This window comes from Pezoporus flaviventris, unplaced genomic scaffold (assembly GCF_033815535.1).
Source record: "Pezoporus flaviventris isolate CSIRO_AGI_PZ_B2104156 unplaced genomic scaffold, CSIRO_AGI_Pfla_v1 ptg000046l, whole genome shotgun sequence".
Lineage (NCBI taxonomy): Eukaryota > Metazoa > Chordata > Aves > Psittaciformes > Psittacidae > Pezoporus > Pezoporus flaviventris.
Window position 1 is genome coordinate 1,436,085 of NW_026892594.1, and position 12,232 is coordinate 1,448,316.

General features: G+C 48.4%; 1 protein-coding gene across 1 annotated transcript in view; it reads right to left on the minus strand.

Annotated features, from left to right (window-relative positions):
- LOC133276786 (collagen alpha-1(VII) chain-like) overlaps positions 1-12,232 on the minus strand; it is a 121,908-nt gene that overhangs the window by 27,908 nt on the left and 81,768 nt on the right. Inside the window, exons 67-73 of the mRNA XM_061467946.1 lie at positions 11,663-11,719; positions 11,450-11,521; positions 9,233-9,304; positions 8,691-8,726; positions 2,598-2,678; positions 1,397-1,450; positions 676-729 (exon numbers count right to left, since the gene is read on the minus strand). Coding sequence (XP_061323930.1) covers positions 676-729; positions 1,397-1,450; positions 2,598-2,678; positions 8,691-8,726; positions 9,233-9,304; positions 11,450-11,521; positions 11,663-11,719 — 426 coding nt within the window. The remainder of the gene's footprint in view (positions 1-675; positions 730-1,396; positions 1,451-2,597; positions 2,679-8,690; positions 8,727-9,232; positions 9,305-11,449; positions 11,522-11,662; positions 11,720-12,232) is intronic.

Genomic DNA, 12,232 nt, shown 5'->3' on the forward strand with positions numbered 1-12,232 from the left:
ACAAACAACTCCTCCAACATTGGGAAAACTGGCTGCAAAAAGCCATGGTCAAGTGCTACTTGAGGGGGAACAGGATGACACTGCTGGTAACAGAAGCCTAAATATAGGCAAAGCCTTACTTCAGACCAGTATAAATGGTAGACTGTCCCAACTCTAAGCCCACCTACATGAAAGTAGGTGGCAAACCCACTGAACAGTGCTTCATTTACCCAATAGGCCAATGAAGGCAAATACTAATAACAGCAACAATAATAACACCACCACATCCCGTCAGCTCAGCTGTTAACAGCTCCCTTAGCTCTTATCAAGCTTTCCAAAGCCCTTCATGAAAGGACCATTATCCCTGTTTATAGAGGAAGGTCTAATGATGCTGACAGCCGGAGTGATGTGCCCAGCACTGATTGCAAACTGAGTCCAGGCAGTTGCTAAGCCACAGGGCAGGAGGGGATTTGGGCAAGGTCTGGTGTTTTTTAGTCCAGATTATCATTAAGTTCCCTTCAAGCCTTAAAACCTCTCCATCCACTGCTGCCTGCTCCGCATGGCCGTATCCCACCAAGTGGGACTTGGGCCAGAGTGAGGGTGGCTTCTTCGTGCACAATGCTTTCCTGGGATGAGTGGGAAACACTGCTGGAAGTGGGGCAGCCAAAGCAGGATGGAAAGCTGGGCTTAGCTCACCTTAATGCCTTTGGCTCCGGGAGCTCCGATGCGTCCTGGAAGCCCTCGTAAGCCCTGAGGATAAAGCAGATCATAGGTGGTGACATTCAGTCAAGGTGAGGGAAGGAGTGAGGGACTCCATGTGTACACAGGATTAACTCCAATGTAGCTGCTACTATGGTCTGAAGTAGCAGACCACTTGTTGTTCTGAAGGGTCTTTCTACACCTGCACCCCACAGGGAAGGCTTGGGGCAGTCCTTCCTATAATCACCCTGTCAGTGGTGCAGCACCGGGTGGGATTTAGCTGTAGTTATAGGATGCTGGATGAGGCTGGAGGCCCAGAGCATCCCTGGTGTGCTTGCACAATGGAGCAGGTTGCTCTAAGTCAAGCTGCAAGCTGTTCCTTCGCTCAAAGCATCCTTCTTCATCAGCCTCACTGCAGCTTGGAGCTTGAGCTCTGTTCCCTGCTTGCCCAAACCTCTGCTTCACAGGATCATGGGATGGTTGATGTTGGAAGGAAGCTCTGAAGGACATCTTAGGCTCATAGAATGGTTTGGGCTGGAAAGGACCTTAAGATCACTCAGTTCCACCCCCCTGCCATGGGCAGGAATACCTCACACTATCTTGTCCAACCCCCCTGCTCAAGCAGAGCCATCTAAAGCTGGTTGATGAGGACCATGCTCAGACAGCTTTTGATTATCTCCAGGGATGGAGAACTTACAGGATCTCACCCATCTCCTACCTTTGCTCCTTTCTGTCCCATGTCACCAGTGGTCCCAGCATCACCTTTTCCTCCCTGCATAAGAAAAGAAGACAAACGTACCATGCACAGCCTGAAAGGTAAAGGATACGGCCCTGGTGATAGCATCACATTGCACTTATACTGTGCTTTTAATCACCAGAAGCAACTTGAAAATCAGCAGATGACGTTAGTAATGCAACCAGCTCTGTGGTGGGATGGGGAATGACCTTGCAGAAGATGGATGACTGCGACAGTGCTGCTAGTGAAGTGGGACAAGTGCTGTGATGAGTCTCCACTGGGTCTGTAGCTTACAATGGGCAACATTTAGACAATGACCCTTGAGGATCTTTGTGTTGGAGTGGCTGCTACTGAGGCTTGGAAGCTAATTAATGGAGTGGCTCCAATCACAAGGACCTGCACTATGGAGGTGCTAAGATGGTCTCACTCAGCAGTTCTGTGGGTCACTGCCTGTGGAAATACAGGCTGCCACTCAAAGCCTGGATCCTTCAGGCACTACCTGAACGATCTAGAGGATGCTCATTACTTTCAGTGAGGTCTTTCCTTCCTGCTCCCTCCCAAAATCTTCTACTGTTTTCTTCTCTCTCATGGGAAAACAAAGGAGAAAAACACCAGCAGATTTCAGCTCGTTTCCAGAGAGTGAAGGCATGTTCCCACCAGGAATCCCTTTGGAGATGTGTTTTCAGGGGGCTAAGTCCCATCCATGTGCAGGAACTTATGTGGGGACAAGGGAGGCCTTCTGTCATGAGAGACAGCCAGCTCTTCCATAAGGGCTTTAGCAAATGATTGCTTTGTTAACTGCTCCCTGCACCAAGCAGGTCAGCATCGAGGAGAACTGGACCTGGTACATGAAGGAACTTGAAATTTAGGCCTTGGTAAGTAACAAAGGAAAACTCATGCTGGAAAACATGGGAAAACTTAAAAGTCTCTTGTTAGAGACATGGATTCTCTGTTGGCATCCAGAGAATGGTTCCTCCTAAACATCAGGCCAGGATGTGCACTACAGACTTCTCCAGGATGTTTAGGGAGTGATTTCATCTCTGCTTTGGAAAGACCCTGAGCAAGAGCTTGACTGCAGTATTGAGGCACGCAGGGTATGGAAGGAGAAATGAACTTGGATACAAGAAAGGCACAGAGCCTCTTTCCACATCCCAAATGAACCACGTCCCTCCCTGCTACTCACCGGCTTCCCCTTCTCCCCCTGAAGACCTCTGTCACCTTTGGCTCCCTTGTGTCCGTTCTGCCCATTGAGACCTGCTGCACCCTGCCAGAAAGAGGAGAGAAATGCATTCTGTGTCAGCTCTTGCAGGGAAGGTGGCTGAGGACAGTCATCAGGATGGAGACTCAATAGCCTGGGTTGCATGTTCCTGCAGTCAGCGGTCAGAAACTACCTTAATACCTTAATACTAACACTTAATACATTAATACCAAGACCTGAGGCTGGGATTTAGCACCCATTACTGGTAAGCTTGTAAGCCACTAGCAAATGCAACCTGTGAATTGATATAATTACAGCTTGGGAAATAGAGGCATGTAGCAGCTACAGAGTAGTCCTGGGCCAAGAGGATTTAGGTGGTGATGGCTTTGAACGCGAGGCAAGCAACACTGGGTGGTGAAATCTGGTTTGGTGAATGAGGGACCCAAGCATGATGTTGCTCACAGCTGCAGTTGAGAGATCTCCCATCTGGAGAGTTGAGAGTCCAAAGAGAGATCTTCACCCAGCCCAGCCATTGGAGCCACATCCAGCACTGGGGCCTCTTTGCAAGGGGCCTCCTACTGCTTTGGTAGCAAACTGAAAGCAACTGGAAATGCCCTTTTTGTTTCTGCAAGGTTCCCACAGTTTACTCATCCATTCTGGCCAATTTTGATGGTAGTTTTCAGAGCCTGGATGCGAGATGAAATTGGATTTATCCCCACTTAAGACACTGATTGCACAGGGCTGTGCTAATTCAGAGAATGAATTGGCTGTTTAAGCAGATAGGGAGATGAACAAGTGACGTTCTCCACTTGGGATTCGTTTGCAGCTGGTTGTTGAAAGGAAACACATTTATTACCCCAAAATATAGTAAAAAAATCAGCCACCAGATTTGTGCACCAAATTACTCCTCCTTTTAGTGACAAATGGACACTTCAAACACAACCACAGTGACAAGCAAACATCCCAGAGACCCCGGGTGGGATGGTGCTGTACCAGACCACAAGGACAGATCCATTACCTTCTCATTCCCAGGTATAAAAGTCCATGTTCCTCAAGCTCTGCCTACACTATCAGGCATAAACATCTTGTGTAAGCTCTTTATTTACTGGTAACTATTTATTCACATGATCAATATATTGTTCCATCTGAGGAAGTAAATGGATCATAAAATCCCAGCTAACCAGAGCTTCTCTGTTTGCTAGGAAGGTAATAAACCTTTTGGTTTGATGGTTAAACCTCACCAGCCCAAGATACCTTCAAGTGCCTCATGCTTTTGAGATAGCTGTGAACTGGGTACAGATCCACCTGGCCAGGGATTTATACACCTGTATTCAAGGGGATGGGCTAAAAAGCTTATTCTTGAGCACTGTTTGATCCTGAAGGAACCTGACACTAAATAGAGAGTTCCAAATTTGCTTTAGTATTCCTCTAGGTTAACCCCAGTGTCTTGTGGAGAGGGAAAACAAGGAAAGGAAAGACATTTCCTTGTTTTCCTGTGCTTACTGTGAAAAGGTCTCTCCTTTCCTTGTTTTCCTGTGCTTCTTTACCTGCATGTGTCCAACTCTTTCTGTCTGCCTTAGATCATGAGAGGCTTCTTGCCTGCTCTTGACGTGAGAGGGGCTCAAATGGCTTTAGGAAGAGTTAAGCTCACAATATGTGCTGGTAGGCTGAAAGGCAGCTGGGTCTACGCCATACCTATTTGGTCCAGTAATCATAAGCAAGTTTTTGACCTGGGTCTTCTCTTGCTGTAGGTGGACTCCTACTCATCATGGGCTGAAAAGACTTTGTCATATGGACTAGAAGGTTTATAATAAGGCTTGGACATGACAGCAGGTCTGTCCCTGCTTCATCTTGGGGGGGAAGCAGGTCAGAGGGGTGATGCTTTTCAAGACCATCTGCACCAAGGAGAAGAAAAAGATGGAATAGAAGGAAAAAAACCAACAAAACAAACAGAGGAAGAGCAAAACATTTGAGACCAAGCAAGGGAAAGAAGCTGAATGAAGATTTGTTCCCTCCGATTTACATCCCATGTTCTGCTGGGCAATAAAGCTCGTCAAACGGTAGTTTAAAGGCAATTACTGGAGTACTGGAAATGGCTCTTGCTGTTTGGTTCTGTTATTAAAGTGTTGCTTGGAACAGACTTCATTTAACTGCAGAGGCACCAGGTACCACGAAGGCAGAGCAACGCAGAGGCTTAGTCATAAGTGTTGAGCGTTGCCTGTTGACGCAAAGACGTCTTGGAGCAGCCGAGGATCAATGCTTCCAGGCACAAATTCCTGCGAAGCTTTGGGCTGGAGCCAGGGAGGAGCCTGCCTGGTCTGCAGGCTCCTCGCTTCCACTCAGAGGAACAAGCTGGGGAATTAGCTGGGACACCCTGGGAAAGGGGGAAACTCATCAGCAGAAACATCGCCTCCAGGCATGCCCTGAAAGGATGGATCTGATTGAAGATGCACATCAAAGGACTGATGCATTCCCAAACCCTGGTGTAGGCTGCAACCTCTGCTTAAAGGTTTCCCACCTCCTGGGCTTCCGTGCTCAATATTTGATGGAATGATGCATATGAATTAGCTGGGAGTCTCAACCTCAGAGTTTCATCTGTGTTTTTATCCTTCCCTGCTGTGTCTTTTGTCTAGACTGTCCTGTTCACAATTATCTGACACAGTTCTGAGCATCATCCCCCCAGAATCCTTTCCTGATGTCACTGGCCCTCATAGCCACAATGTGCCTTCGTTCTCAGGCACTACATCTCAGAGATGGGTCAGCCTGATACCCTCCTGCAAAGACTCCAAGGTACCCTGGGCAGAGATTCCACAAGATCTGGCTGACAAACTTCCCTTTGGCCAGCCTGGACTCATCAGAAGTGCTCAGGAAGCAGCAGGACACCCTCCCAGGGCAATATCTTCTTAGGACATGGCTTTTTCCACTCTGAGTGGCCAAATGCACCTCTTGTCAAGCCTGGGGCAGAACCCCACTCTGCACCTTCCCTCTCCTCTGTCTCGAAACAGCCCACGGCTCAGCAGGCAGGAGAACTGGGGTGCCATATGGATTCACCCAAGTTCCTATGCAGATGAGGGAGATAGACCTTTCTTGTTGGTACCTTTCAGATTTGTCTATCCACCACTCTTACGTATATCAAGAGCTTATAGAATCACAGAATGGTTTCATCCATTTTCAATGGATTACCCAGTTCCAACCCCCTGCCATGGGCTGGGATACCTCAAGGTCTTACACTCTTAATATCTATTGTGAAGTCATGGTTATAGCAATTCTCACACCTACCATAGGTTATAGGGCCTTGATTATCACTCAGTGTCAGACCCTTCAGAGTGGTGTCTGGTTTTCACTGTAGCAGCACCAGGCTGCTGGCCAGATACAGAGCCCAGCTCACAAGAGGAGGCGAAGATCATCTCTGAGCTTCAGCTTGTACGCCTAATGAGGAGGACTGCAAACCAGGACGGGGAGGGCCAAGGAACACTGGTAATTGTAGACCCAGGAAACCCCAAATAGGGGATAATGGCAAGAGAGCGGGACTGGGGTACTGCTTTAGGGAGAATAGTAGGTTAATCTGCCTGTATATTAATCCACAAAGCATGGGAAATAAAGAAGAGGAGCTGGAAACACTAATATCTGATCAAGATGATGATTTAATAGGCATAACACAGATTGCAACATGAATATAAAAGGGTGAAGAGTGGCAGGAATGTCATTGTAAAATAGTGCAGCACTTTTAGAAAGGAGGAAAAAGGAGAAGGAGGTGTCTTGAATATCAAGAATACACTCGTGTGCCTCGAGGTGCAGTTGTAAAGTCAACTAGATCTATTGTAATGGTTACAGGGAGAAGACACAAATGCTGTCAGCTTGGTTGGGAACTCCTATAGATCACCGAATCAAAAGAGTTACTGGATGAGACTTTCTACAAGCTGGTTAAATTACTCAGAGGGAATTCAACAGGACAGAAAGGGACCAGCACATGCTTGCAGAAAGTTGGTGGCAATCTGTGGATACGAAAGAGGGAATAAGTGGGAGTCGAAGGAAAATGAGAGCTGCTACCCCATTACCTTTATGACTTTGCATAGGACAGATTTGGTCTAGGTAGATTGGACCAAATAGTGTCTGTCTTCAAGAAAATGGGAGAAGAGGACTTGGGGAATGATACATGAGACAGTCTAGATCTGCAGAATAACTTGAGGGAAAAATAATCCAAGTATTTAGAAGATAAAGTGAGACACATGTTTGTGAAGAACGAGTCACATCAGGATGTTGCATCCTAACACAGGTTTCTGAAATAGATGATGTGAATCATGCACTAAGAGTACCCTAAAGCTGTCAATAAACCAAGCCTGAGCAGTGAACAGAGCAGACATCAGATGAGTTTCACCCAGGATGTCGTATATCACAGCTCTTCCAACAAGGCCCCAGCTCTGATCTGACTTCTGCAATTTTAGAAATGCAATGAAGGACCAAACCCAAGCTCTATTATCTCATCTAGCTTCAAGCGCAGCACAGACAGCATCAACCTACACCAGCAGCATCCCATAATATTTCCAAAAGAAAGATTACTTGGATTTCCTCAAATACTGGTTGACAAGATACCACTTTCTGGTAGTTAACTGTGTTACGTGTCAATGCCTGTGGGTGCTAGTAGAAAACAGCACATCATAGAATCAGTCCCAGACTGGTTTGTGTTGGGAGGGACCTTAAAGCCCCTCCAGTTCCAACCCCTGCCACAGGCAGGGACACCTTCCACTAGAGCAGCTTGCTCCAAGCCCCTGTGTCCAACCTGGCCTTGAACACTGCCAGGGATGGGGCAGCCACAGCTTCTCTGGGCACCCTGTGCCAACACCTCAGCACCCTCACAGGGAAGAGCTTCTGCCTAAGAGCTCATCTCAGTCTCCCCTCTGGCAGGTTAAAGCCATTCCCCTGGTCCTATCACTAAATGTCCCTGGGTGGTGGATTCCCCCTGTGCTTCCTTTCCACTCAGCAACCTCAACAAACGCCTTTGCTCTGCTCCTGCACTACTACTGGTTGTCACCTATGGATTCAGATGTTCCCTACAGAGCAATTTCAGTGCAATGCCTACGTGCAGTGATGCCAGATGCTGAGGTCTTTACAGCGCTCTGCAAAGTGCTGATTGCAATTAGGCAGGGGTTGAAATACTTAATGGAATGAGGGCTTTTTAATCAGTAACAATTGCCAGTCTGCATTATGGGCTTGTAAATAGTTACACAGCCATGAGCAGTAATCAGTGGGCAGCACTGAAGGGCTATGGACTTCCACAGCAACAGATAGTTGCCAAGAATCCCCCACTCAAACGCAAAGACGCATAACTGGGGAATAGAAAACACTGGTATTCCTTATTGCAACCAAACAATTGCATAGACTCCTATTTTCATGGTCTGGGAAAAAGTCCCAGTCACTTTTTGGTGTTTCCTCCCCTCCTATTCCTTCCTTTCCCAAACAAAAAGAAAACGGGGAGGGGGGGGACTTCACTTTGGACAAGCTTGGAAACCATTTGTTCACTTCCAGGTGAAATGGGGAGGTTCAAAGGCCATGTGAACACTTGTGAAACCCAAAATTGCTTTGCTTTTTGTTTTCCCAACTGACATACATCATGAAATAAGGTGAACTCGGAGACTATCCAGATCCTCCAACATAACTGTTCCCTCTGGCCAGCAACATGCACCCACTGAGAACAGACACTTCTAATCCAGTCTCTTAAGAACAGACACATTTCTCATCGGGTATACAGCCTATAGTAGCAATTCTCAAGCTATCTGAACATGAAACATCATGTTTTCATATCTGGCAATGCCCCTAATACACTAAAGGCATTACAAATAGTAAACAAACACATATTTCATGCATTCCTTAATGCAAAATGCAACACCTATTAAAGCATACTTCTGACTGTGGCACCCCATGCCCATGGCTGGTTTCCCACCAAAGCCTCTTTGAAGGTGGGCTTTGTGGAGCAGCACCAAGCCAGCATCACCTCATCCCACCCTGTGACCCACACACACAGTGGTGTGCAGAAGACCAGCAATGAAAAGGCAGAGAGAGAAACATGCTCCAACTCACAGCAGAGCCCGGCAAGCCTGGTTCTCCTGGCTCCCCCTGGAAGGAAAGTGGAGATGAGTTACCATGGCAAAGAGCTGCATTTCCTCTGGAAACGGGGACTGCTGTGGGAGATACCTACAGCTGTGAAAGAGGGGCAAGGGGACCTTTGGGGAGCCCTGTGCAGCAGCAACTAAAGGAGGGGACAAGTAGAATAACCCAAACATCTCTGGGCAACTGAACGGAGCCCTACATCTCCGTTGGCTATAACTGGGGCTTGGACAGCAGTTCTCACCTCACACCTGGATATTGACATTTCATTGGGTCATTATGACCATTGTAGCCCAGGAAAGCTGCCAGAGCACGCTGCTGCCTCACAGAATGGGAGATGTCTCTCGGGCTCTCCTGGAAAAGGGCAGCTACTTCTGCTCCCTGGTAGCCCTGTAACACTTGGAGAGGGAATGCAGATGTATATTCTGCAATAAAACGGTGGTGGGATCTTACCCATCAGTTCTTGTGTGATTTTACACACCAGTTACTGGGGGATACCTTAGCACTGTACTCACCTTCTGTCCCACTGGTCCTCTTGCTCCAAAAAGCCCCATCACTCCCTTGGAGCCAGCTTCACCCTTGCCTCCCTAAATATAAAATCCTTGTCAAATACATATTGAATACACTTGTTTCCCCTCAAGAGAGGCCAGAAGAAGAACCCATGAAGATGACAGAGAGGATGAAATAAAAGCATTGTTTCTACAGCAGATTTCAGCCCTGGGGAGCCCAAAGGTCTGCATGGCAGCCACTGCTGGGGAAGGAAGCTACCAGCTTGGCAGAAACCTCAGTGAATTGTCCTGTAAGAAAGCTGGAGCCCAGAAATGGGCATGGAAGGAAAAGAAGCAGAAAAGGGCCTCAATGCCTCTGGGTGAGCTGCCTCCCTGAAAACACTTGGGTACAAGACCCTGCTGGACTTACTGATGGTGGAGGTACTACTCTGGGGCTCTGTCAAAGTCACTCAGGTATTTGGCTGAGAGATGTTCTTGCTTTAAGAGATAGAATCATAGAGTCATAGAATGGTTTGGGTTGGAACAGATCTTGCAGCTTATCCAGCTCCAACCCCTGCCACGGGCAGGGACACCTTCCACTAGAGCAGCTTGCTCCAAGCCCCTGTGTCCAACCTGGCCTTGAACACTGCCAGGGATGGGGCAGCCACAGCTTCTCTGGGCACCCTGTGCCAGCGCCTCAGCACCCTCACAGTAAAGAACTTCTGCCTTATCTCCAACCTGAACTTCCCCTGTTTCAGTTTGAACCCATCACCCCTTGTCCTATCACTCCAGTCCCTGATGAAGAGTCCCTCTCCAGCATCCTTGTAACCCCCTTCAGACACTGGAAGCTGCTCTGAGGTCTCCACGCAGCTTCTCTTCTCCAGGCTCAACAGCCCCAGTGTTCTTAGATGATCATGTAGTATTTTCTTATTAGAAAGCAAACTGACAGATACCATGCATGGGCTTTCATCTGACTTAAAAAAAAACAAGTTCAACCCCCCCCCCCCCCCCCCCCCCAGTGGGAACATCTCTATGGGTTTCCTTTATGGTAGCTGGGGACCTGATCAGTGCAATCAGTCAAGGCAAGAACATGAGCTGCCTTTTCACACGGGAGATGCCCACACTGGGTCACACAATTCCCACCCAGACCTACACTGATTGTACAGGTCCCCATGGGAAATAGAATCACAGAATCAGCCGGGTTGGAAAAGCCCTTTAAGCTCATCCAGTCCAACCTTACCCCAGCCCTGCCAAGGCCACCACTAACCCATGGCACTGAGGCCTCGTCTCCACACTGTGTGAACACTTGCAGGGACGGTGACTGCAGCCCTGCCCTGGGCAGCCTGTTCCAATGCCTGAGCACCCTCTGGGGCAGGAATTGTTCCTCAGCTCCATCTAAACCTGCCCTGGGGCAGCTTGAGGCCGTTTCCTCTTGTCCCATCCCTTGTTCCTTGGGAGCAGAGCCCAGCCCCTCCTGGCTCCATCCTCCTCTCAGGCAGTTGTAGGGAGCCATCAGGTCCCCCCTGAGCCTTCTCTTCTCTACACTGAACCCCCCAGGTCCCTCAGCTGTTCCCCATCACACTTGTGCTCCAGGTCCTCCAGGAGCTGGATGTCCAGCTCAGACAGGGATGCTGCTGCTGTAGATACTTGTATTTTATTCAGCAGAGCCCCCATCCTGGGTCAGGCTTCTGGAGCAAAAAGCATTAACATAATATGAAAATAGGTATGATTAGTACATGGAGATTTAATCCGTGACTCAGTCTGAGAGTGGGAGAGTTACGTGATTCCTCCCAGCATCATGGTGATGGGTTGAGACCTCAAAGAGCAAAAGCAGATGGAGGAGCGGCAACCTGCTCTGCCACCACCCATGGGACAGCTCTGTGCGAAGAAGAGGAAGAGAGGAGCCAACCAAGCCTTAATGCCACCAGAGCTGCAGGGTTTGAAGCAGCATAGCCAACTTGTGGAGGGAGAAGGAGATGTGGGCTCTTACAGTGCTGCAGTAACTGAATGGTCACCACATCTGTACTGCAGATGTGGTCCCAAAACTTATCACTTGTTAAACCGGATGTGTATCACATTCCCAAGCTCCAGCCCAGCATCCTCCTCTCCCTTTCTTTGGTAAGGGATTGTGAGTGTGCCCTTGCACTGTGTTTTCCAGCAGGCACGAGGGAAGGGAGGATGCAGAGCTATCCCACCACCAGTGACCTTTTGCTGTGTCTCTCAGTTGCATTGGGAGGTTCATACCTTTTCTCCTACAGGCCCATCCTCTCCCTTCTCTCCTTTGTCTCCATCAAAACCTGGCAGGCCCTGTTCCCCCTGAAAGGTAAGACAGGGATTAATCTGTGTTAGAAGCAGCACTCAAGTTCTACTTCTCAGTGCTTATCTGAAGCTGTGCTTGATGCTGATGCCAACAGTGGGGAAAGTACAACTTAAATAGTCAAGAAAAGTCAAACTTACAGGATCTCCTTTACTGCCTTTATAGCCCTGGGGTCCAAAAATAGTCATGGGCTCACCCTAGAGAAAGGAGACACAGGGAGATGTGGACACCCGGTGATGCATCAACTCATGGGTCCCACTAGATAGAACTGCCTTTGCTATGATGGGCAAAATGGTCATTAACACATCTGGAATGGGTGAGCACTTCCTAAACTATGGTCCCTATGCTGGGAAAGGCACGTGTGCTCCACAGCTGTCCTTAACTAAAAGCTGGATGATGAATGTGCACAGAAAACAAGGTTTGACAGTGAGGTTTGACAGTGACCTCTTGCTCCAAAAACTGTTGGGGTCCGGTGGCATTACCTCAGTCTAAATGTCATGGCTGGAAATGGAGCTGTGCATGGCATGACCCTGAGGTCCAGTTCCTGATCTGAGGCTGTCAGTGGTGGATTGATTTGTATCTGACATGGTGGCTTGGCTTTGTTGTCACTGTGGGTCACTCAGGATGTCATCGCCTCCCAGGTGTGGGAGCTGGCCATAGGCAGGATGGTGAGGGGGTCTGCTCATGGTGTCCTCATTTATAGATATGTA